Genomic DNA, 23802 nt, shown 5'->3' with positions numbered 1-23802 from the left:
AGGCAGGAGAGCCCTGGAGGGACTGGCACCTTGATGCATGGCTTCAGTGAACAAAAGACAATATTTCACAGCTCCTGTGCAGTTGTGCTCCCAGCACGACATGAGAGCCCCTGTGCAGCCTTGCATGGACCTCTGAATTCCATTCTGCCTGGTGCCAAGGATAGCTGGTGGACCTTTCCAAACTCTGTGCCTACGCTGCTATCTATCTCTTTAGACCTCTTTGTAGATTGACGTTCAGGTTTGCATTAGTGGGATGGAGTCCCCAAGCCAGGAGTATGTCTGCTGTGGGAAGGGGTGTTAGAGAGAGGGGCTGGTTGTCACTGGGAGAGGTGAGCTTTCAGTCCTGAAGATGTGCTTGCTTTTCTTTCAAAGGGTGCTTTTCATAAGGCTAAGGGAAAGAGATGGCTTTAAAATTTCTCTGACTGCGTTATAGGCTACTTTAGTTGATAGGATCTGGCTTCTGAGGCCTGGGAGATCCTCATCCAACTTTTCATTTTGGGCAAGATGGACCAGCGTTGCATTCCACTGTTTTACTGCTTAAAGCATATTTATTTTGTATTTATTTGAACAGAGTTATGTTGGACTATTTTTATAGACTTGTTTAAATATTGTTACTGTGCTTGTATTTCTCCTGTTTTTAAAAGTTCTCTATCTGTTCTCTTACATCACACAGCTGAGTCGTGGGGAGGGACTCTAAAGTCACTTGCATACCTTCCCTTTGGGGCTTGAGCAGCCTTTCCCATGTCTGGGGTTGTTGCTGGAGGACCTCAGCCCAGAGAAATTCTGTAGCAAGAAGCCACAGGAGAGAAGGGAGCTGGTGAGGAAGCAGTACCTTGGGAGGAGGGGAGAGGGTGCGCTGTGAGGCTCGCCTTATTTTGGAATTGCCTCTGCATGGCTGAAAGGGTTTCAGGTGGATGGCTGAAGCTGGGAAGTAGAAGGTCTGTGTATGTTGGATGTCACAATGGCTGATTGAGAGTGATCTTGGGGAATTTTTAGGTGAGGGGGGAGGGGAGAAATCTCAGGGACTAAAGAAAATAATGAATTTCCCGAGAGATGGAAGGAAACTTGCACTTGGACACAAGCTGCTGCTGTTGTGCTTTGAGGCTGAATCAGCAGACCCTGCTGCTGAGCAAGTGTTCTTCACATGGAAGCACTGTGGACAAGTGTGTGAGACATTGGAAAAGGATTTGCTAGCACTCAGCAGCTGCTTTTTTTTCCTGACAGATTTTCGTTGGTCATGGAGAGCCTTCCAGGTGAGGCTCTGCCGTGTCTGTCCAGTGCTGTCAGTAATTAGCCACATGGAAATCTAACCAGTATGGATTAGTGATATGATTTCCCCCCACCTTCTTGAGATCTGTCATAAATTCAGTGGTGGCTCCTTCCTACCAGTGTGGCCTAATGGGAATATGAATATCAGAATGCAAAAATCAATGCAAAATGACAACCATCGTTGTAGCTGTAACCACAAATTGTTATAATGCAAATCTAACTCGGGTTCTTCATGTAGGGAACAGTTGCTAATAAAGGTCTGTCAAAGAGATACCGTGTGGGTGCATCTCTTTCTCAATATGGTTTATTGGTGCTGCTCATGGCCAGACTCTTCCTGGGATGGTTCTCACCAAGGATGCTGACACTGGGAAGGATTCTTCCGATGAGGAAATGGCAGAACAGAATTCTTAAAGGCAAAACCAGCAAACCTGAGATCAAGGCTAATGATGGTAGTGATGAGCTGGGGATGTTCAGATACTGTTAACCTGTCTGAGTGCTGCTGGGCTTTGCTCACCTGTGCAGTATCCATAACGCTCTGTTCGGAGAAGTGCGTTTCCCAGAAAAGCTGGAAACTGCAGTCCACTTATGCCCTCGTAGGAACCTGGCTTACAGGGTTTTCAAAAGAAAGGCTTTGTACAATTTTTTCTTAAAACAGCTAAAAAGCTGACCAGGAGATATCCTTGAAGGTCATTCAGGAACCATAGCTGGTAATGGAAGTGGCCTCTGATTTGGATAACTCGCTGTGGGGGCCAGGCAGGGTTTGTTGGTTCCTGATGCCTCTGACGGTAATTCAAGGCTCTTGTTCAGCTATAAATCTACTCATAAAGTCTGGGTCCTTGTAATCTGAGCCACTGCTTTCCAGCGGTGTCAGCTTCGGTCAGCGGAGACGCTTATCGATGCTCTCTGGACTGCAGCACTCGAGCTGCTGGCAGCATCCGCTGTCGCACTGCTGGCCTCTCCTACCCCTTGACTGTCTCGCTCCTCGAGCTGGGGGGTCGTGTTCCGTGTCACAACTGATAAAGATGCTTTTGAAGCAAAAGCTGGCCAGGTACCTGTGCCCTCAGACCAGGAGGGAATCGGCTGTACTTGACCTTGTAAAATTCATTTTTGCTACAGGAATCGGGCCAAAGGCTCAGCACAAACTCTGCCCAGTAAACGCTGCCGTACAGGGACAGGGCACCCTGGTGCCGCAGAGGGAGGAGCAGGGCTCTCTTCTTCGCTGTGTTCCCTCCAGCTTTTCTCCTTTTTCTTCCTTTTTAAGGAAGAGAGATATTTTCAGTGCTTAATTACTAGGTTAGAGCTGAGACTGAATTACTTTCCAGACACAGCAAATGCAGTCTCTCTTGAAACTCCCCCCACTCTCACAAACACAGAGCGACGGCGCTTTCCTCCCTTTGGGGGTGTGATAAGGGATGTGTGAGGTGCCTGACGAGCGCAGGGGTGTACCGGAGGCATGGAGAACAACATGAGTCTTGGTACTGGAACCTTCTCTCCTCCAGGGTGCCGAGCTTGTTGGGAAATGAGGAAACACGTATCTTTCTCTGGGGAAGTAAAAATCCAGCCTGGGTTGGGTTAGCACCCCCTCCCTCTCTGGCAGGAGGGTAATTTTTCAGTGTCATCATATAATGTTGTAAACCTTGCTGTGGATGAACATTATTGGAAAACTCTTGCCTGGCCCAAAGGGTTTGGGCAGGAACATCTGCCCCAGCTGGGCTACTTCTGGCAGTCAAACTGCTGCCAAGAGAATTGGGTGGTTGCTTCTAGCTAAGCACCCTCTTCCTCTCTGATTGTACAGTTAAAGATAAGTTTCTAGCCTTCTATATATGCCAGTTACTCATCAAATGCTTGGCACACTCATTTAAAATAGTTAATGATTGCCCTCTTCTGGTTAGCCTCTACTACTGCTTCATTTAAGTAAATTTTTTTTTTTTTAGTGGTGCTCTTGCAAGCTTGGTGTGAAGCTGAGCAGCCTGAGTCGGTGAAAAAACTTCCCCGTGTCACCTTGTCTTGCATCCCCCATTGCTTAAGGCTGACTTTTCCCAACGCCTGGGCGAATGATACAATAGGTGAATTGGGTGTTCAACTCCTTTTTGCAAGCCCCCCTCCTGATCTCTTCATGTCACGGCAACAGAATGCATTGAGTTTGAGCAAGACATTTATTGCCGAACGCGGTGTTAGTCACCCGCGCTCCCAGGCTGGTGGGTACCCGGAGGAGGTGATGCTGTGACCGTGGCTGCGGGCTCCCTGCCTGGGCTGTTTCCTTTTTCCGTTTCTTTCACTTGACACAGCTCCTTCCAAAACAACAATAACGGGACAAATGGAACTGTCAGTGCACCAGCAGGAGAGAATTTACTGAAAAAAGGAGGATTTTTCTTTTCCTTTTTATCTGATAATAAGTCTAAGAGGGTCTAGAGAAGCCACGGGCTTCCCCACGCTGCTTGCCTGGGTGTGGAGCTGCTGGTGGTGTCATTTTTCTATGTCTGCTGTAAAGAGAAAACCAGGTTTCTGGAGCAAAGCTGGGCTATGCTGCGGGGTCAGTAAGTGTCCTCTGAAGGCAAGGGGGATTCAAACTTTTTGAGAAATAAGTAGAAAGCTTGTGCTACCCAGACGCTCAGAATTAGTGTGGTTTAGGCTCTGCTAATGCCTCGGGCTGACGCAGGGGTACGTGAGTCTCTGCTCTGTTCATGTCCATCTCTTTCAGCCTGATGGCAAAGGTCCCTAAAACCTTTTCTGCATTTGTTTAATCGGTTTCATTTTACTCCTCAGCCGTGGTGTCCTGCCTCTCACCTGGGCACAAAACCCTTCTCTGCTAACAGCAGTCGCACCAGAGCTTGAAAGGACTAACAGTTTTAGCTTATTCCACTCACCTTGCCTTTTTCTAAACTTCATTTATCTTGCCCAAATTTAAATATGATCCAGATGCCTCTGCAACCCCCAGGGTCAGCAGCTGCCTGCTGTTAATGTGGGGCAGCTGGACCCTGCCTCCCATGTGCTGCCCGTTGCCTAACGGGGAGAGGAGACCTGCCGTTGCCCCGCCAGGAGGGTTTCAACCTGCGCCTGTGTCCCTGTCCCCAGTTCCCCTGAAGCTGTGAGGATTAGTTCTAAAAGAAGCATCCTGAGGCTGGGAGATGTTGAGGGCTACGTCGCGTCCAGTCCGGCAGCTCGGAGTGGGGTTTTGGGCACTTCTGGAAGCTCAGAGTCTAGTGCTGTGGATGAGCAGATGGCCAGGACAGGAATGGATGGACAGGATGGGAAAGGTAAGATACTTTTTCACCCCCTTCTCTGCAAAAGGGAGCCCCGTTCAGCTGGCTTGGGACTGTTATTTGCAGGATAAAATGTCCTAAGTCAGAGGGCAGAGGTTAGGGCTGGGTCTGGTTAACGTTTCGATGGGAAAACTGAAGGAAAAAGTCTGTTTTTGTGGGTGTGGATGGTGTTGCCTCTTTCCTGGTGTCCTGTGGGGCTGGGTGCTCAGGGCTGGACCCCAGCCCAAAAGGACCCTCTGTGCTGGACGTCCCCGCGCCGGGGCCGGGGGAGCGCTGGCTTGAGCTGTCTTCCTGAACCCCATTTAGAGCCAACCAGGCTGTGACCCGCTCATCATGCAGCACCTCGGGGTGCCAGAATGGCAAATCCTGATCTCGAAACAACCCCAGGTTTTTAGGGGTTTGAATTGCCATGGCTTTGGCTTAAGCTGGGCCACGCAGCGCCCCAGGGCACCGGCCCCTCCTGCCCCTTGCTGCAGGTGCTGGGGGTGCAAAATGAGGAATTTTAGCCAAAAATCATTAATTTTGGGGCAAAAATCCCATGCTTTGGCCATCTCCCCCCCCCGGCGGGGGGAGGCAGGCCGTTACCAGTTTTCCCACTGGAGACACTCGGGTGCAGGTATTTGCTTTGGGGAGTCACGTTTCTGCGGGGGGGTGTTATTTTAAACCACCGTCGCTGTCAAAGCAAGCTTGCCTTTACAGAGTCCCCTAAATCATTTCCACTGCCGTGACAATCTCTCTCCGAGACCCCAGTTTGGTGGCTGGAGCCACAGCCCCCGGGTTCTTGGCACCCCTGCCCGGGCTGGGGGCTGCGGCGGCTCTGCCGACCCTCGCCCACGTGCGCGCAGCCGCGTACCGTTTTCCACGGCGCGTACACGATCTCCTCTTCGCTCAGCCCCAGGCACTTGGCGTGGAGCTCGAACTCTTCCCTGTGGGCCGTGCTCATGCTCTGGTTTCGGGCTGGGAAAGGAGAAGCATTTTCCAGGCATTAAATATGGCCCCAGCGGCCTCGGCGTGGCCCTTCGTGCCGCGTCCCTGCCCGCGCTGCCTCCCTTCCCCGTGCTCCCACCGACGCTTGGTGATTTCTGCGGGTCTCTCGCTCCTGTGGCGAATATACCTGAACAAAACCAGCCTCGGTGTCGCTTTTTCTTAACCCTCTCCCCAGCTGGCTCTAGTCCTGCCTGCTTCAAGGGGTTGCAGTGTAGCCTGAGACTCCTGGGGCATCGGGAGGGACCAAGGCTGCGTATGGAGGCGATTTTCTATACGTGACTTCAAACTCTCTTAAGCAACTGCTTTACAGCTTGGAAGGGCAATGGGAAGCCTTATCAAGGTCTAAAATGCTGCTTTATGGGGTTGTGGGTAGATCTGATCGGCTTTGCCTGTGCCGGTGCTGCAAAGCCACGTGCTCAGCCCCAGGAGGTAAGTACTGAAAAATCATGGTTGGCTTGAAAATACTGAGATTTTACGATGATATTGATGCTGACTTGTATTTGCTTCCTGTTCTTTGAATATTTATGGTGTTAAGTGGGTTTTGTCTTTAACTTGGACTTTCTGCTCTGTCAAGAAATTTAGGTTTTAATGGGATTTGTAAATACTCCTGTGACCTCCTGGAGCAGTGGTCTCAGGAAAATCACTGACTCTTGGCGAAACCAAGCTGCTGCGTGGTTGTAGCTGGTAATTTTATGTGTGTGTTTTGGTGTCCCATGATAACTTTAAGTTACTTTAGGATGGAGTTTACATACCGTAAAGATACAGTCCCGTATATGTCCTTTCCCTCTGCAGTTGGTACTGGATGAGTAAAACGTCTTCAGAGCTGAGGTTCATCAGCGTCCCCACGGTTTGATGGGTCTTGGCTTCGAGAGAACAGAATCGGGGTTGGGAACAGCCACGATATTCAGCTACTCAGTGCTGCAGCGGCCATAAACCACAGCCAGGGTGTGGGCGATGCCCGTAGCCCCCAGGATCCGACGTGCCGCGAGTTGCTCGGCTCTGGCTTTATTTGAATTGTGTTTCTTAAGCGTGGGCCTGGGGTGTGAAGGAGCCAAAGCCACCCAGCTCCCGTCCCGCCGGCGCGATGCGCTGGACGGCGCGGCTCGCTGGTGCAGAGGGCACGGGAGGTCTGCGTGGCCTCGAGCGCCCGAGTTCGCGCCTTGGGGGGCTGTAAAAATGGGGAGACACTGTCCCCCGCTCAATGCTGACTTGGCCGGGTCAGTGCAAACTGTGGCTCCGGGGTTTGCGATTCTCACCCCCTCTCCTCAGTGAGGAGGAAACGATTTCAGAGCGGAAACGTGCCGTAAATGCTCCCCTCCTCCCTCCCCCCAGGGACTGCAAAATAACTTCGCAGACGAGGCGGTCTCCTTCCTTGCCACGGGAGCACGTTTGCTCCTTGCTCCCTGCACGGCGTCGCCGCGTGGGCTCTGATGCATCTTGGTTGTGGGGCTGTGACCAGCATATCCCGGGGGGTGGCCCAGGAGCGGGGCCAACCCGGGGTGCCCCCAGCCCCGGGGAGCCCTTTGGAGTCCACCGAGGCTTGAAAGGACAAAGCGACCCGGGAATAAAATGCGTCAGATGGTGTAAAACACCGACACGGGCCCCTCGCGTGCCTCAGCCCGTCCAAAGAACAGACGGGTGATGCCCCCGAAGGCTGCGCCCGCCGCTCACCGTGCTTCACCAGCGTGGCATTGCCCACAGCGATTTCCAAGTAGGTGGAGTTGTTGGTGAGACACTGGTCGCCCCTGGAGAGAGAGAGGAGAACGGGGTGACGTGGGCAAGGGGGGCAGAGACCCCCACCGGGGGCTGGAAGGGACCGGCAGCGCACGGGGCACGTGCTCCCGGCCGTGGGACGGGAACGTGGCTGTGCCAGCTCCTCCGCGGGGCTAGCTGCTCTCGCCGCTAAAATAAGCCTTTTCTCCCTTGTCTGACCTCCACCGGCCGCTCGTGCTCTCAGCCTTGCCTGGCTGAAGGGCTCCTTGGACCCCAGATGTTTCCCACCCCAAAATAATTGAAGCTGCAAAGAGCTGCCTGCGTTGGCACGGAAAAACTCATCCCCTTGAAGTCTGACCCTGGGGGGGGAAACGGCTTTCGGCGCCTGGCAGAGTTAGCAGCCGTGGCACAGGGACCTCTGGAAAGGTCTTCTCCTCCGGAGAGGTCTTCTCCTTGCCCGTGTCCTCCACGCCTGCAGGGGTTGGTACCTGCAAGTGCTCTGTGCCCTGCAAAATTTGCCTAAACCTGGGGGCTGTTGAAATAAATAAATAAGAGAAGGGGTGAGGAAGAGAGGGGACGGGAGAACGTGCATGGAGCAGCCAGGAGAGACTCTCTCCTTGGGAAAACCAGCCCGTTGAAACGGCTGTGGGGGCTGCAGCACGTGGAAGGAGGTGGGTTGGGGCAGAGACCCGAGGGCTGCATCTTACGCGGCCACGCGCTGGGTGATGAGCAGCTCCTGCTCGCCGGCGCGGGGCTCCACGCGGAGGTGGCCGTGGTCGATGAGCAGCATCTCCAGGAGGTACTGGGGGAACTGGGCGGCCCCGGCCACGTACAGCCACGTCCCCAGCAGCTGCGGGAGAGAGGGACAGGGCGGTGAGAGCTTTTGGCTTTGCAGCGGGAGCTTTGGGGGAGACGTTTCCACCCTCCCGGTGGCAAAATTCCTATTTTTGACCTCAGTCCTCTGCCGATGCTGCCTCTTGCACCACGCTGGCAGCAACCAAATGAGACCTGTGCAAACACACGGGGAGGGAAGAGATGGCTGATGGTGGGGGTTGGGAAGCGGTGCCCGGCGCTGGCTGCGGGTGCCCCTGCGCGGTGCGGCAGGGCCGGGACCGCCCTGCGCTGCCACGGGGGTTTTGCACCAAAAAATACCCAGCCCTCCTTGTTTCGAGGTCGTCTTTGGGACTTGCTGGGGGACCACGAGAAAACTGGGTATTTTGGGGTGTTTTGGAAAGAGAACGTTTCCCGTTTGTTGCAGATGCTTTGCTGAGGGCACCTCGGCAGATGTGCCGGGGGTTTTCCCCCCTTTCCGAGAGGACAGCGAGGCTTAGCAGAGCACCCACAAACTCGTCGCAGGAGTGGGGCAGCCCCTCGGGGCTCGGGTCTCTCCTACCTTTGACGCCGTGGCGTTGTCTGGGCGCTGCGGGCGCGGGGCTCCGCAGGGGAAGGCGGCCGTTGGCAGCAGCGCCGCAAGGCCGAGGACGGTGGCGATCCCGGCCGCGGCCATGGCTGCCCGAAAGCGAGGAGCGAGCGAAGGCCGGGACAGACGGACGCGCTCGCTCGGCCGTTTGCTTTTGCAGCCCCGCGGGGGGGTGACGGGACGTGCCGGGGGCTGCCGGCTCCGCGCCGGTGATGCAACCAGCACCTGATGGGGACGTTGCCCAGAGAGGAGCCACGTGCCTGGCACTGAGCTTGGCGCTTGCCCCGGCCTCGGCTGCGGCGGCCGGCGGCGAGCGCCGCTAGCTGCGGACCTTGGTGTGGCTGGAGATGATGGGGGCGATGCACTAACCGCATAAAAACCCTAAATCTGCCCGAAATTTGCCCGTTCTGTTCCTGGCGAGCAGCTGCCGGAGTTGCCTCTTGCCCCGCGAGGGATGCCCCGTGCAGCCCCCCCGCCTCGGGCGGAGCCCGGGGGGCTTCCAAGAGAAGGGAAAGAGGTTTTGCCATCCTTGCTAAAACAGGCCTTAAAAACGGGGCTGAAGGGGCCCCAGGAGGTCACCCCCACCCCGCTGGACACGTCCCCTGCGGCAGCTCCCCCGACTCCCCGTCCTGCTCCCGGCCCCGTGCCGCCGCGCAGGGCAGCATCTGCTTTTCTGGCTTTTATTTCCGATTGCCTTTTCCCCTCCGGCAGCAGAGCAGCCCCAGGTCCCTCGGGCCGGTCCCAGGTGATGGTTTTTCCCGTCCTCTCCCCCTTGCCCTGCTCCGAGACACCCGGGGGAGGCGCGATGTCACCCCGCGTCACCCCACCTCGCCCTGGCCCCTGCGCAAGCCCCCGGCACAGGCGGAGGCTCGTGGGATTTAGCTTGAAAAAGTGGGATGTTTGGGTGCTAACAGCACCTTGGCTGGTTTGAGTCACGCCGGAGGAGACACGAGGGGGTCGGCAGGTTTGTGTGTCTCCCCGTGGGGTTGGGGCTGGTGAGTGGGTGCTCGTGTCCCAGCGCCCCGTGGTTGGAGGGGACCCACCAGGGTGGCCAGGAGGGTCCCGTGGCCCCGTGGGGCTGGCAGGAGGGATGAGCATCTCCGTGCCCGCTGCCACACTCGGCCCGGGCGGGGTTCTGTCCAGGGCGTTTCATGCCTCTCAGCAGGTTCGGGGATGCGGGGATCCCGCCCGCGCTCCCAGCAAGGATGCGGCGGGAGCGGCAGGCGGTTGCAACATGGGGGTTTATTTCGGGTCGGGCAAGGATGGGGGAACTGGGTGTTTCATCCGAGAGGAAAAAAATGAAACCTCGATAGAAAGTCCTGAGGCTGAGCTGAGCCCGGCCGCGGCTGGAGGAGGATGAGGATGGGGCGGCTGACCCAGCCCGCGGGGGTCACTCCAGCTGCGGCTCCGCATCGCCTTCGTCCATCTTCTCCTCGGGCAGAGGACAGGTGTCCTGCGGGAGCGGGGGAGAGCGGCCGTCGGTGCCCCCTTGCCCCAAAACCACCCAAAGAACCACGAATGACGGGGGAGGAGAGGGGGCACAGGGGCAGAGCTGCTCTTACACCCCGCCGGGACCCCCGTCCCAGCCGGCGGCGGGAGCTGGCCCGGACTGGGGCTCGCCACCCTGGGGAGGGCTTCGGACCTTTTCGGAAGTGAAGAACACCTCCTCCTCGGTGAAGCCCAGGCAGTGCAGGTGGGCTTTGAACTCCTCCAGGTGCTCCTTGCTCACGTTGGGCGTCCGTGCTGCCGGAGAGACGGGGTGGTAACAGGAGAAGGGGGGGGCAACCCGCTGCGCCCCGCGGATCTGGGGAGCATCCACTCACCCGAGAGGCTCAGACCCAGGAGGTTGTCACCGAAGTGCTTCAGGATCAGCAGGTCTTTGTCGCTTTGGATCAGCTCGGCCGTGGAAGGCACCTCGTCATCGACTGGAAGGCACGGGGAGAGTGGGGTTCCCCTTTGGGAGCGTCACCCCGTGCCGGGGCTCCGGCCGTGTGGCGGGGGCTGCTCGTCCCCTTACCCCGGGAGACTCATGCTGGGGGGGCCCGGCCGGGTCCCCCAGCGCTGCCGTACCCATTGCGAGGGGTGGGGGAAACTTTTCTTCCCCACATCCAGACGTGTTTTAGGTGTAAAAGGCCTGGCGCCGGGGGCTCAGGGTGCCCGTTAGCGGAGGGCAGAAGCGGGAGGGTGCAAGGTGTGGCTGGCGTGCCCCCCATCCCCGCCCCACGCCACGGCTTTACCGTGCACCAGGCTGGAGTTGTGATGAAAGACCAGGATCTTGCTGATGTTCATCACCACGCACGTCTCATTCCTGTGGGGCAGAGAGGTCAGGTGGGGCGAACATCCCCCAAAACTGCCCCAACCAAACTCGAGGGATTCAGAACTCCAGCCAGGCTGCAGAGCTTAAATAAATTTGGCATAGCTGAGCTCCAGCCCCAAATTTGTGTGGGTGTCTCAGCCCGGAGGATGGTACCAGCGGGTGGAAATGCCCCCGGGCACAGGGGAGCTGCGTGAGGGGCGAATCCCCGTCCTTACACTCTCATGATTTCGGTGACGTTGAGCTCATCCTCGTGGCCGCTGGGAGACAAGAAAAACGTCGCATGTTTCACTGCTGTCGGCTCCCGCAGGCGAGGTTGGTACCTGGAGGCGCCGGCGATGTAGATCCACTGTCCCAGGAGCTGCGGAGAGGAGGAGGGCGGGGAAGGGTCGGGGTCTGCGCTGGGTTCACCCGTGGGCACCACGTGAGTAAAGCAGAGGCTCTGCCCTGCCATCCCGTGGCCACCGGCACCCTGGTAGGTGAGTGCCCCGGGCAGGACCTGGCCCGGGTGAGGGTGAAAAACTGGGGACGGCGCTGCCCAGGCCGGTTTGCACTGGGGGTTGGAAGCAGGAGCCCCCCGAAAGCGTCTGCTCATGAGATTATGGGTGCAGCGCTGCAAGGCTTCACCCTGTCCCCATGCTCCCCATGTGCAGCAGTCTTGATTTTTTTAGGAAAATAAGCATGGGCAGGGAGTGGGATAAGCTTTGAGCTGCCGTTGGGTTCATAACCACTTCTGCACCCGTAACGCTGGCAGAGCCGGGAGGAAGGCGAGGACGGGCGCCCGGGTGGAGGGCAGGGCTTACCCCAGGGACGGTGGCATTGTCAAAGGTGACCGTGACGAGCCGGGCGCAGCTGGAGGGCTCGGCGGCGAGGGCGAGCGGCAGCCCCAGGAGGAGGGCGAGTGTGGCCAGCATCGCCCGGCCGGATGAGAGGAGGCTCCTGCTCTGGCGGGACGTGGCTCGGCCGCGTCCCTTATATACGGCCGCCCACAAAGCTGGACGTCCCCAGCCCTCATGTCCTTGTGCAGCAGCTGGGCTGTTTGCTCAGGCATGAAGCAATAGCAGGTGGAGGAAACTAAGCTTGCAAAAGCTTGGATTTCTCCAGCAGAAAAGATGAAAAAAAATCCCAATCCCACGTTTCACCGATACAGGCTTTGGTTCTCGGAAACTGCAATTAATTTTGCCCGTGCTCGGCCGGCTCCAGGTGTGTTTGGAGGCCTCAGGGGCACCGAACGGCTCGGCTCTCCCCCGCGGGGCAAATGCATCCCCACGGCAGTGGCCGGGTGGTGGCCGCTCACCCCGGGGCTGTGAGGGCTTCGGGTCTGCGCCGGCCTCGCTCCTCGCCGCGGCACGGGGCTGGCGCTGGGCTTCGCGAGTGGTCGCGGGCAGGATGAGGCCCCGTGCAAGCTGGGAGCCCTTGGCACAGGAGAGACACGGACCTGCTGGAGCGGGGCCAGAGGAGGCCCCAGCAACGCTCCGAGGGCTGGAACAGCTCTGCTGGGGGGACAGGCTGGGAGAGCTGGGGGGGCTCAGCCTGGAGCAGAGAAGGCTCCGGGGAGACCTTCCTGCAGCTGCCGGGGCTGCGAGGGGCTGAGGAGAAAGATGGGGACGGAGTTTTTAGCAGGGCCTGTTTGTGATAAGACAAGGGGTGATGGTTTTACACTGAAGGAGGGCAGATTTAGACTAGATATAGAGAAGAAATTTTTGACAATGAGGGTGGTGAACCCCTGGCCCAGGTTGCCCAGAGAGGTGGTGGATGCCCCATCCCTGGAACCATCCCAGGTCAGGCTGGCCGGGGCTGTGAGCAACCTGCTGTGGTTGACGATGTCCCTGCTCACCGCAGGGGGGATGGACGAGACGACCTTTACAGGTCCCTTCACCCAAACCCTCTGTGATTCGATGATAAGCAACAACATTTAAAAACAAAACCAAAACCCCAACACCTCCTCCTCCCCAGTGGTGCCACTTCCCTGAGCTGACCCTACCCCCGCAGCTGCAGTGGGATCCCTAAAGCCGTGAATTTGGGGTTTTCAGCCCTTCCAGCGGAGCTCCCCGTTGCGTGCGGTGCCCTTGCGGCACCTGCTGCTCGTGGCCGGCCCCAGCCCAGCCTCGCAGCGGTGAAGTGGCCTTTGGGCTGTGGATGCTGATGACACCGCTGGTAATTTTAAATAATCTAAAATAACTGATGGAGACAGGGACTTGTTTAATACATTCTGGCTGGGGGGGGGACGTGGCAAGGGACCAACCGGTGCAGGGGGCTCAGGCTTTTAGCAGAATTACAACTTCTTTAAATGCAGCTCTCTCTAGTTACCGGTGCCTTGCATCTCCTCCAACTTTGGCCTCGTAGTTAAGTAAGTGCATTGATTTATTTATTAAAGGTGTTTGCTCTTCCCCTGGCCACAAGCGGTGTGTTGCAGGAATGGCTGGCTCCCGTGCGAGCCCCTCAGCCCCAAACGAGCCGGTTTCTAACGCGCCGCCGGCGAGCGGCACGGCGCGGAGCGAGCGAACGCGACGCTGCCCCCGACGCGACCCAGGAGCAGCCGGAGCAGCTGGAGCAGCCGGAGCAGCTGGAGCAGCCTCCGCGGTGCGGGGTAACGGGGTGCGGGGGGCACCCTGCGTCCCCCTCCCCTGGCCCGAGCCCGCGGGGCCCTCGCGGCTGCCCCCAGCGTGGGCGCTGCCCGTGCCGCGAGCTTTTAGGCTGAGGCTGGGCTGGGGCCGGGCAACCTCCTAAGCAAGAAGCCCGGTTTCAAAGTCAGCTTGGAGCAATTTTTTTGTTTGTTTAATTTTTAATTTTTTCTTTCCTCTTGGTCCCCGGCGCTGTCAGGATGGGGACGGGGATGAGGAACCGGCTGGTGGGGCAGTGGGCTGACGTACAGCGGTGGGGAGCCCACGGGACCCCAGCCTTTCCGCGCGTTTAGCAATGTGCCGAGGGCTGGGCGGGTCGCGCTGTGACCGGCGCCGACGGAGGGGTTTTGGGGGTGGGCTGGGCTCCCCTGGGGGTCTCTGGGCTCTTGCAGCAACGTTGGCACCCCCGGGCTATTTCTGCACACCCTCACTCACCACTTAGTTTCCCATGAAGAAGCAAAAAAACCCCATACCAGTCCCATTTCATTGCCTCAGTTTTAAATATTTATTTGAAGTCCAAAAAAAAAAAAAAAAAAGAAAGAAAAGAAAAGGGAAAAAGCTTTAATGAGAACAAACAGTAACTCCAGCCTCAAGAAAACACACAAACCCGATGGCGCGCGGACGAGAGAGGGAGAAACCCGGGAGCGGGGGAGTGTGTGCGCACGGGAAGGCAGCAAGCGGGCGATGAGCGATGGTGATTTTGGCCTGGGGGTGCCGGGGCGAGCCGGCCCCGCGCGGGGGTGAGGTATTTCCGAGCAGGGGCAGGGCTGCGTGGAGGGTGAGGTATTTGGGACAGATCTTGTTAACCTTTTCTGATGGTTGTTGGAAACCAACCAGCAGGCAGTAGTAAAAAAAAAAAAAAAAAAAAAAAGAATACACAAAGAGAGACTCACATATATTTTTTTTTTCCTCAAAAAAATAAAATCCATAGTCCATATGAGACATGAAAACTCCAAACAGGCACTGAAGCATTTCTGATACAGTACAGCTCCGATTACATCAATATTATTCCTTATATAGAATTAAAGATTACCATAATTATCCTCTTTAAAAAAAAAAAAATCCTCCAAATTTACATATAGAGACTAAATTTCTACAAAACTTAACAAAACAAAACCCCTCCAAGCCCAGCTGGGTTCTGAAACAAGGTACCATCATGTCAGTCTTGACAGAGGGGCCAGACAGAAGGGTTGCAGAGCTGGGTTTAAATATGAGCTTAGACCAGGGAGTCACTGCACGTGCAAGCCGGCACGGACGTGTGGCCAACGCGACTACAGCAAAACTAGTTACATGACAACCAACTCGAAAATAGCTCTCTCTGAGGCTCAGTGCTTCCAGATGAGCTGCATCCCTCACTCCCCTCCCAAAGCAGTGAAGTGCTGATTAATAGGAAAAAAGGCAAATTTACTTTTAAGGTATCCTGTAAGTTATTCTGGACAGGGTTGGAGTTGTTGCACATGCTTGACATCCACGGCGATTAAAGGATCCCTTTAAAGGTGGCTGTTTCTGTGATTTAGCTGTAGATCATAACCTCCTCTCTTCCTAGAGAGATGGTCCTACGGGCTTTTTTTTGGGTCTGTGGCAAGACACTGTAGCACCTTCACAACCTTAAATAGTTTAAAGTCATATATATAAAATAACACACTTTTAAGAGCACCAGAGATTTCACAGTGAGAGGTAGAAACAAATCAAACGAGCCCATCCTCTCTCTCTATTTTAGCACCAATCTCTTCCCCTCTCCTCCTTCCATTCCCCCCTCTTGGCTTCGGGATTCTCTCCTGACCCAACACCACGCATGAGAAGGGATGTTGATTAAACTCACCCATGGAAGGAGGAAGTTAGGGTTTTTTTTCCCGTTTTTTTTTTTCCTTTTTCTTTTTGCTTTAAATAATATAATATATATATTTTGTTTCTTCTAATATTGCACATCAAAATGCTTCCGGTACACAGAGCAGCCAGATTCAACTTACAGCTCCGCCTGGGAGACCTGATGCAGCATGCGGCCATCCAGAGGCGACAAGCTCTGAGAGGGAAGCTCTATCTTTTAATTAATTTTCAATGGAAAGAACATTTGGTAACTCAGGAACCAGGTAAGACAAAACGGGGCGGGGGGGAAAACAAAAACACACGCTGCAAGTTGCTTGAGGTTTCTCTCAATGTTTTCTTTGGTCATGGAAAAAGCTTTGTGTGTGGAACCGCTTGCAACATCTAGTCCCCTGATCCCTTTTCGCTGTTCACGTCCCGACTGATACCCGCTTCCCCTACGTCCTTGTTATTCCTCCTTTCAACAATCTGCTGAGTTCAGTAGATCACGGGTTCTTGGAGACCTTGAGCCAAAGGCTAGAGCAAGAGTTGACCCAAAAGATACAGCCCAGCTATCCTTGCTGCAGAGAGGTGGGAGAGCCTGTGTAAAGACATAGGCCAAACATGGGGTCAAAGCCTTGGAGCCCAGTTTCGATGGCTTTGTTTCAAAGGAAGCACACGGGGCCGACCTCGAGGTGATATTGCTTTCCTGGCTCGGATGGAGGAAGGTTGTAGATGTTGACAATTGGCAGCTGCTGAGGGTCCTGTGTCCGAAACGAAAAGAGAGTCCGATGCCAGCGTCCATCCTTGAGCTGTGCAGGGAGGAGGGAAAGACGGAAAAAGGTGTTTAACTGGGGGGCAAATCCTGCTCAAAGGAATGCATTTCACCGGGGTGTAAGCTTGAAAAGCCCTGCACGAGACAAGGGGCTGCCCTTTGGGCTGAGCAGGTCTGGGGTGAGGCTTAGAAAGCATTTTGGGGAACCCTTTATCCAGATTGAGTTGATGGAAACCAAGCTTGGAATGGCGGCAGCAAACACCAGCTGCTGAGGCAGCGAAGCCAAAATGCTGACACGCGGCTACCGACTCAGGGCGACATCGGGCAAGAGCCGAGGCCACTGCCTTCGGGTGGCAATTCCCCCTTCTGCCATTTAACTGCTGCTACCCCCGACATGTAAATTTGAAATTTAATTTTTCACTTTCTGTTTGAAGGCGATCTACTTAACAGGAGCCACAATAGCACCCTGGACTGGAAAATTAAAGCGGTGAACAGGTAAACTAGACCTTTCTCCCCCTTTTTTGGGGAGAACAAGAAGCACTGGTACAACTCGAGCCTTTTTGTGTGCCCTGGGGGGGTTCAGCCTGGCATTTCTCTCCACCTCTCCCCTCTTTTGCAGCACCGTACCTTGCAATCATCAGCTGCCACTTCTGGCCTGAGCTGCCCGTCCGCCTCAAACATCTGCCCGTTCCAGGCCCTGAAGCGCACGGCTTTTTCCGAAGGTTTCTCGGATGAGCCTTCCCGCCAGACGGAGGTATTCAGGCAGTGGATGGTGATGTGCTGCACCACCTCTGAGCTCAGGAGGCGGAGGAAGGTCATCTGGACTCTCCCGATGTCAAAATCCAGCTGTGAAGGCGACAGAGACGTTAGGGCGTACCCCTGCAGCGGGGCCGGAGGGAGCCAGCGGCAGCCTGAGCGCGAGGTGGGCGGCAAAGGTGGTCCCCGAGCGCTGCTTAAGACTGGAGGTGGCCACGCACGGCCATCCAGAACTGGATCTGGCATGAGCGTGGGCATAAGGGCCAGATGCCAAGTCAGTCTGGAAAGTTTTCGTGGGGACGCAGCAGGTCCTTTGTTTTTCAGAACTGGCAGGTTCTTAAGGCGGAGGAAAATAATGTAAACTTTGAATTTAATACACGCTTCTGCAAAGAAGCAAAGCAGCAGGTTCGAGTTCATTTGCAGGTGAACCCAGATATTGTTACTGGTATTTTTGGTACAGGTGCTTCCTCAAGAAAAATCCTGTAGCATTAACTTCATTGGAAACTTGTATATTTAAGCTGACCTCACTTTCTCAGGTGGCAGAAAACAAAATGCAAGAGTGACCTGAACATAAGTTAATTCAACAAAGCATTTGGAAGCAGCATGTTTGCAAAATTACCGGCCTCTGTTAAGGTTATGGGTTCATTAAACGTTGCTGCAAACGTACTGCTTTGTCTTGACAAGAGTCAACAACAGTCTTAGGTGTATTTTTAACTGCATGAGAGCAGTTCTGAATGTTACAGCTACACTAACTGCCTCGAGGAGAAACCAGTGTGCTGTGTCATAGTGGTCACCGTCCAGTGTCCTGGGACAACACAGCCCTGGGTAAATATTTCACAATAGTAGTATGGGAAATGCCATGCCAGGGTTGAGCTGTGTGTACCTTGGAGACGGTGATGGGGCTAAGACATGTCTGCCCACCGTTGGTGAAGTTACAGACGACCTGTATGGTGTCCGAGGAACAGCCAAGATTTGGGTCAATCCAGTAGGTACCTGAAGAAATGGAGGATTCAAGGATTAGCAAGAACACTTAACCTTTTCTGTGAATGAGAAACGGAAAGTTTTGATTTCTGTGTTACTGGCCCCAGGGAAGGAGACCAGTTTGGGCCACGTGAAATGCCCCTGGGGAGGATGTAGCCTTTGAACACCCAGGGCTTCCTACCATCGTTCATCTTCTGTTCACAGTTCATGAGGTCTCGACAGATGCGTGCAGGGTTTTCCTTGGTTCCCAGGGGTCTTTTGATGCTCTGAATGAGGTTGCTGAGGTAGTGTAGAGTCTTAAAGATCTCCCCTCCCTGGTCCAGCATGAGAAGGTCTGGGTGTTGGTAACCCTGAAGAGCAAAGGAGGCAAGGTCAAGTGCCTTGGGGGGCACCAGGTGCTGTAACCACAAGAGTTTCTGCTTTATCTGTGGGAAAACTCAGTGGATCAAAGACAGGTTGTGCTGGCTGGGATCCAGTGAGCTGCAGACCTTGCACTGTCCTGAACGGGACATCTCTGAAGTGCTGGCAAAGTCACGATGGCCATGCCATGAGGTTTGAAGCTTCACAAATGAGTAACACAACAGAACCACATCCTTTCATTGGATCGTTACATGCATAAACCCCGGTTATCCCATGAGAACAGCGATAAACCAGAGCTTTGCGTATATAAACTTTAAGGACACAGAAAGAACAAGCAACGCGGTGACCATTCCCAGCCTCCAGCAAAGACCAGTGAGTTCAAAAGTACCCTCGTACCTCTGTCTTGAGTGCGGTGTTCGAGTTGATTAATGTCTGGAAAGCTGCCCCAAAGCCATCTTGTTGCTAGTGTGGGGTGAAAAAGATGGTAACTGAGACTGTTTAGAAGCTGAACAGGCCCTGATGCAAGCAAATGCTTCTTGGTCTAGGGCTGTGATTCAAGCATTGCTCTGCTAACACAGCATCCCTTGCTGGACCTGGGTTTGTGTCTTCAGGGTCCCAGCAGCTCTTTCTGGATGTCCCAGCAGCACCTTGGCTCTGTATGACTTATTATCATCATTAACAAACGTACAGAAAACGGCAACTTACAAATGAGGCTGGAATTCCTGGCAGTCCCTAGAAATCAAAGCAAAAAAAGGGCATCAGCCAGAAAGATGGGCAGTCAGGATTGCAAAGATATTCAGTCATGTCCTTTTGAAATCCTCTTTCCCCTGGAGTCCCTCAATGCAGATGACTGAGAGAGGCAACAATGCTGTCTCTGTAAAATACTTGGAGATGGTATGGAGTAAAGCACAAGAAACACTAGTCCATTCACACATTTTTGCATACGAGGAATGGGGCTAAGCTATAATTTCCAGTGAGTGAACAGTCCCTCTGGAGAGTACCATGGCAATAATTTTAGCTTGTTTCAATAATGTCTTTGAACTCATTCCACATATACGTACCGGAGGGCCAGGGTGTCCTCGTGGTCCTGGAGGACCCTAAAGACAGAGTGGCATCAGTTAGTGAAATGTCTTCAGTTTGTATTTCCACCTCTCATGGCTGTCACCAGCATGAGTTTGTTTCCTGCTGAAATCCTCCACATTTTTACCTTTTATAGCATCTTCTCCCTCAAACCTTTCAGGAGACAGGAGGTGGCCCCATTTCGTCCATCTCCCAACTCTGAGGGCATCTGTCTGCACCTGGTCTGTTCCTACTGCAGCCCTTGTTTCCAGCTTTCAGCTCCTTAACTATCATTAATGCCATATCCCCAGGTACTTATCACATTCCCTGTATGCGCAATTACCCACTCTGCAGCTTTACATTTGCGAAAAGCAGCTGTTTTATTTAAATAAAAGATACTCATCAGAAAAAAGTGATTTTGAATACTCACCCTTGGACCTTGCAGACCCTGCAGAGAAAAAAAAAATAGACAGAAAAAGGGAAGAAGCTGTTAGAAGATGCTCATTAATAAATGAAAATCACCCTGTACATTTACGTGCCGTTCCCGAGGTGCCTGCGCTGGGAGGACAGTGAGAACAGGGGCCCAAGGGCCATGGCAGAGAGGTTGTTGCAGTGAAGGACGCCGACGGCCCTGGCAACAGCAAATGCTTGCTCTGGGGCACAGGTCCCCGCCAGCACGCTGTCCTCTGCCGTGCCCACGGACGGGGAAAATGGTGAGCAAGAAGAAACAGAGGCTTGTTAGAAACGTGCACTGGGATTTTTGGCGCCTGGGGGCCGTTTGTTTCTGAGAGGTCTCGTCTGAAGGAGGCACGAACCAGCCTTCTGCACCGGCCACCAGCTGTGTTTGCTGGGCTCCCATGCCTGGGCCAAGCCCCCGCGGGCAGGAACAACCACCGGTTGCTAAAGGAAGAAACCCGGAGAGCAGGGGGACCCGTGTTGTGGGTCACGAGGATGAACGACACGTATCCAGTATACCCCACGCATCCCCTGTATGGTGAGAACACCACGGAGCTACGAGAAGGTGTAAAAGTCCGTCAGAGCCCCTGCAAGGAGGTGCCAGAGACAGCAGAAGGCGAGAGGCTGCCCTGGCACTGCTGCCCCAGCTGCGGGGGCTGCAGCCGGGCAACGCGGCCGTGCAGGCAGGTCCTGTGCCCCCGGCAGGGACAGCCTGGGGCTTCTTGGGCTGCCTTTCACTGCGGTTTGTTCCTGGAGGCACCACAGCCGTCTGTAAAGCGTTAGCTTTTGCTGTGTAATTGGGTTAAGTGATTGGAAATGGTAGCAGCAGAGTGCACTTACATAGGCGCACGCGTGGATGTGCGTGCACATACGTGCGTGTGCACATGTATAGATGTGTATGTCTTGCCCTCGTGGGAGCCTGATGCCACCACGATGAGCCAGAGCCCACGCGGGTGCAGCGGAGCCCAGCGTGGCTCTCGCTATTTCAAAGAGAGGGACCCTCTCACCGGCAGGATGCACCCAGGGGTGCAGACCAGCACTCACCATTTCTCCGCGGCTGCCTTTGTCTCCCTTGGGCCCCTGTTAAAGCACACGAGGTGACTGTTAGCAAGGTGCGCTGCCTGCCTGTGTTGCCACCCAGAAGCTGCTTGTGAGGACCCAAGTGCATCTCTAAAGAACTCAGCTCAGGCTGTCATATTGGTCCACCCATCCCGAGGCAAAAAATAGCCATTACTGGATGTTTCAGCAGTGTCCAAGTTCATCTTACTGGTTTCCATCTCTGCCAGTAGCAGCCTCTCTACTGAACTTTTGAGTAGCTTCATGCTCGTGTTTTTACGAAGCGCTGACCTGTGTTCAGTGCCTTTGGCATTTTGGGGCAGGCAGGGATTTTCAACACTTCCCAGAATTAAGCTGTTCCCAGTTTACATTTACCAGTCTTCCTCCCCCCAACCCGCTGCTGTGTTTTTTGCTCTCCCCCAGGCCAAGTTCTTTGGAAAATGTGGCAGCTTGCTTTTGAAAAACTGCAGTAACATTCTTGTCTTCTAGTCTGAGCCAATCTATCATAAAACCTGCACTTAGGTAGAGTTGTTCCTCTCTTTTAAGCTAATAATCTCTCTGGAGCTATATATGCAGCCAGAGACTAAACCTGCACTTATTTCAAGCTGCTCATCTTAAAGACCATTTTGTTTCCCTCGTTACAGCAGGACTTGGGATTTACTTATGCTGGCCTCAAGCATCTCGGATCTCAAACATTATGCTCTTCTGAAAAATACAGGCAGAAAAAAAAGCAGATACTTACTGGGCTTCCCGTGGGACCCTGAATGCCAAGCGGACCAATAATTCCTTCTTTTCCCTGCAAAAGAAAAAGATACGCGTGAACCATCACACGAGAACTGCCGGTCGCTTCTACCACGGCAGACCCAGCGAAGGCACTTGAATCTCTTTGCCGCTTTTCAGCAACATGATCGCGGTGTTGGCTGTAGCTGAAATAAAAAAACGTTTCAAAATGCAAGTCCAAAGACACAAGCCCTCACAGTACAGTTGTCACAACCCAAGTAGAAATGCCAGAAATAGAAAGATTTCAGTGTAGCATCTCCGAGGCAGAAGAGCCCCGTGCACGTGTCTGCCAGGCACGCGGCGAACAGTGCACTGCGCTCCGTATAGCACCCTGCAGCCTCACAGAAATAGAGGACGGAGGAAGGAAGAAAATCCTCCCAAACCAAACAAACTGAAAACCCACTCACCATGAGACCGGGCGGCCCACGTGGTCCCTGGATGCCTTTGAAACCAAGGTCTCCTGGGGGGCCCTGCAAGCAAAAATGAGACACCAGGTCCCCTGAATAAACATATTCCGTGTTTATGCCCTTGCTGCAAGGACAGAGGTGCTGCCTCTTGTCTACAGGAATGGGAAGGTCCAATTTTAAAAAAAATCTTTTCCCACTGCTGTTTTGCAAGCCCTTTACTTTCTACAGAAAAGAAACCGGTCCCCCTTCACCAGGAGAATTATAAGCTGATAAAATGAGTCTAAATTTCAAATCAAGGCTCTCAACATTAGGAACGCATATCGTGTCTCAGGTACAGACTGATGACTGATGCTGGAAATACAAGCGTCTGAAAGAGGTTCAGGTGGGGAGAACAGCTCTGGGGTCTATAAGACAGCCTTTTTCCCTCTACTGTCTACCCATTTTAACAGGAATAAGCTCCAACAAAGCACATAGAAACACACATTCATTTAAGAAATGAAGATGCATAAGCTAAAGAAAGCTGGAATCACAATTCAATAGTTTTTGCAGAGCTCCTAATAAAGTCTTACAAGTATTGCCTTGTCTGTCCCCAGTAAAGCGAGACTAGAAAGCCAACTGGTCACAAGACAGCCTCTTACCTTTGGCCCAAACATGCCCGCAATCCCTGGAAATCCTGCCTCGCCAAAGTCTCCCTGCAAAAAAGACCAAATACAAGAACAACAGTAAGTTCACATTGAACAGCCGGTCACTCGAAGACATGCCAAGAGTTCAGCAGCTTCAGAGAAAGAGAAATCCATTAGTATTCTTCAGTCTAATACAGGACTGATGAGAAAGAAGTATCAAAGAAATCTGAAGGAGGAATTACACAAAAATCCAGAAGCTCTCACAGACTCATAGGTTACTCAGATCTCATAGACTAAGCCTTTTTGCCCCCAAAATGGGAGGCATTTCTACACTATTTCTAGCAGATGCTTGCCTAGCTTGGACCACAGTCAGCAGAAGCAGGATGGAGAGCATCTACACTGGGATTGATCTTGGAAGTTCACGCTGCAAAAAACCAGCTTGAAAGCCCTTTAAACCAAGCTCTTTTATTTCTAATACGAATTGGACTGACCGACTAAAGGATAATTTCAAACTATGCTTATGCAAACTGTCAAAAAAATGCATGTTCCTACAACATAACCTCCCACTCAAACCCAGGAAAACTGTGCACATCCCCTAATTCTTTTCCTATTCAACCCTGTAGGGATTTTTGCTCAATTTCTTAAGAAAAATAATAATAAAATATTTGGAAGGCCATCAGGCTTGGATTAGCACATAGCATGCACCCTGAGAATAAAAAAAACCCCCACACTGGGTAGCATGTCCTTATATAAACACCCTCATTTCACCGTGTTTGAGATGTATGTCCTTTGATATTTCTGGACTTCTCAGATGTCAAAATCCGAAATGATTCAATGTTAAAAGAAACGGGTCAGAAACATACACCAGATGATTTATCTACAGTCTTAGGAATATCAGAGATGGAAAAGGCTTGTTTGGACTCTCGGCAGGACTATGATGACCCGTGCTGGATTGTGCTTTACGGGATGTTTTACAATGCCTTGTTCAGCCCAGCTGTAAATGACTCAAGCGATGGGGTTTTCACCACCTCTATTACAAGGCTATTCCGGAGTCAGTCCAGAGACTTCACTGTTAGGAAGTTTTTCCTGCCATGACAGTGAGAAACTGCTTGGCAAGAAAGGGTTTGGTTGGACTCGGTGGAGCATAAGAAAGTTT

The 23802-nt window shown here is 53.6% G+C and overlaps 3 protein-coding genes across 3 annotated transcripts in view; all 3 read right to left on the bottom strand.

Annotated features, from left to right (window-relative positions):
* Positions 1-2926: 2926 nt before the first annotated feature.
* On the bottom strand, positions 2927-8739 carry LOC309412259 (alpha-1-acid glycoprotein-like; the record flags this gene model as incomplete). Its single annotated transcript, XM_082009131.1, has 6 exons — positions 2927-3560; positions 5386-5489; positions 6272-6382; positions 7191-7264; positions 7940-8082; positions 8626-8739. The coding sequence occupies 6 exons, from the start codon at positions 8737-8739 to the stop codon at positions 3444-3446; spliced, it is 663 nt and encodes a 220-aa protein (XP_081865257.1). The 3' UTR covers positions 2927-3443.
* Positions 8740-10042: 1303 nt separating this feature from the next.
* On the bottom strand, positions 10043-11880 carry LOC309412258 (alpha-1-acid glycoprotein-like; the record flags this gene model as incomplete). Its single annotated transcript, XM_082009130.1, has 6 exons — positions 10043-10105; positions 10295-10395; positions 10476-10577; positions 10890-10960; positions 11185-11327; positions 11770-11880. The coding sequence occupies 6 exons, from the start codon at positions 11878-11880 to the stop codon at positions 10043-10045; spliced, it is 591 nt and encodes a 196-aa protein (XP_081865256.1).
* Positions 11881-15998: 4118 nt separating this feature from the next.
* The window catches only part of COL27A1 (collagen type XXVII alpha 1 chain), a gene marked incomplete at its 5' end in the record, with an annotated part of 159089 nt that continues 151285 nt past the window's right edge, over positions 15999-23802 (bottom strand). Inside the window, 12 exons of the mRNA XM_082009004.1 lie at positions 15999-16205; positions 16796-17014; positions 17808-17917; positions 18087-18255; positions 18662-18727; positions 18971-18997; positions 19327-19362; positions 19755-19772; positions 20825-20860; positions 21579-21632; positions 22024-22086; positions 22662-22715. Of these exons, the coding sequence (XP_081865130.1) occupies positions 16059-16205; positions 16796-17014; positions 17808-17917; positions 18087-18255; positions 18662-18727; positions 18971-18997; positions 19327-19362; positions 19755-19772; positions 20825-20860; positions 21579-21632; positions 22024-22086; positions 22662-22715 (999 nt within the window). The 3' untranslated portion in view covers positions 15999-16058. The remainder of the gene's footprint in view (positions 16206-16795; positions 17015-17807; positions 17918-18086; positions 18256-18661; positions 18728-18970; positions 18998-19326; positions 19363-19754; positions 19773-20824; positions 20861-21578; positions 21633-22023; positions 22087-22661; positions 22716-23802) is intronic.

Source organism: Phaethon aethereus, assembly GCF_964289735.1.
Source record: "Phaethon aethereus genome assembly, chromosome: 20".
Lineage (NCBI taxonomy): Eukaryota > Metazoa > Chordata > Aves > Phaethontiformes > Phaethontidae > Phaethon > Phaethon aethereus.
This window is presented reverse-complemented; position numbering and strand designations above follow the sequence as displayed.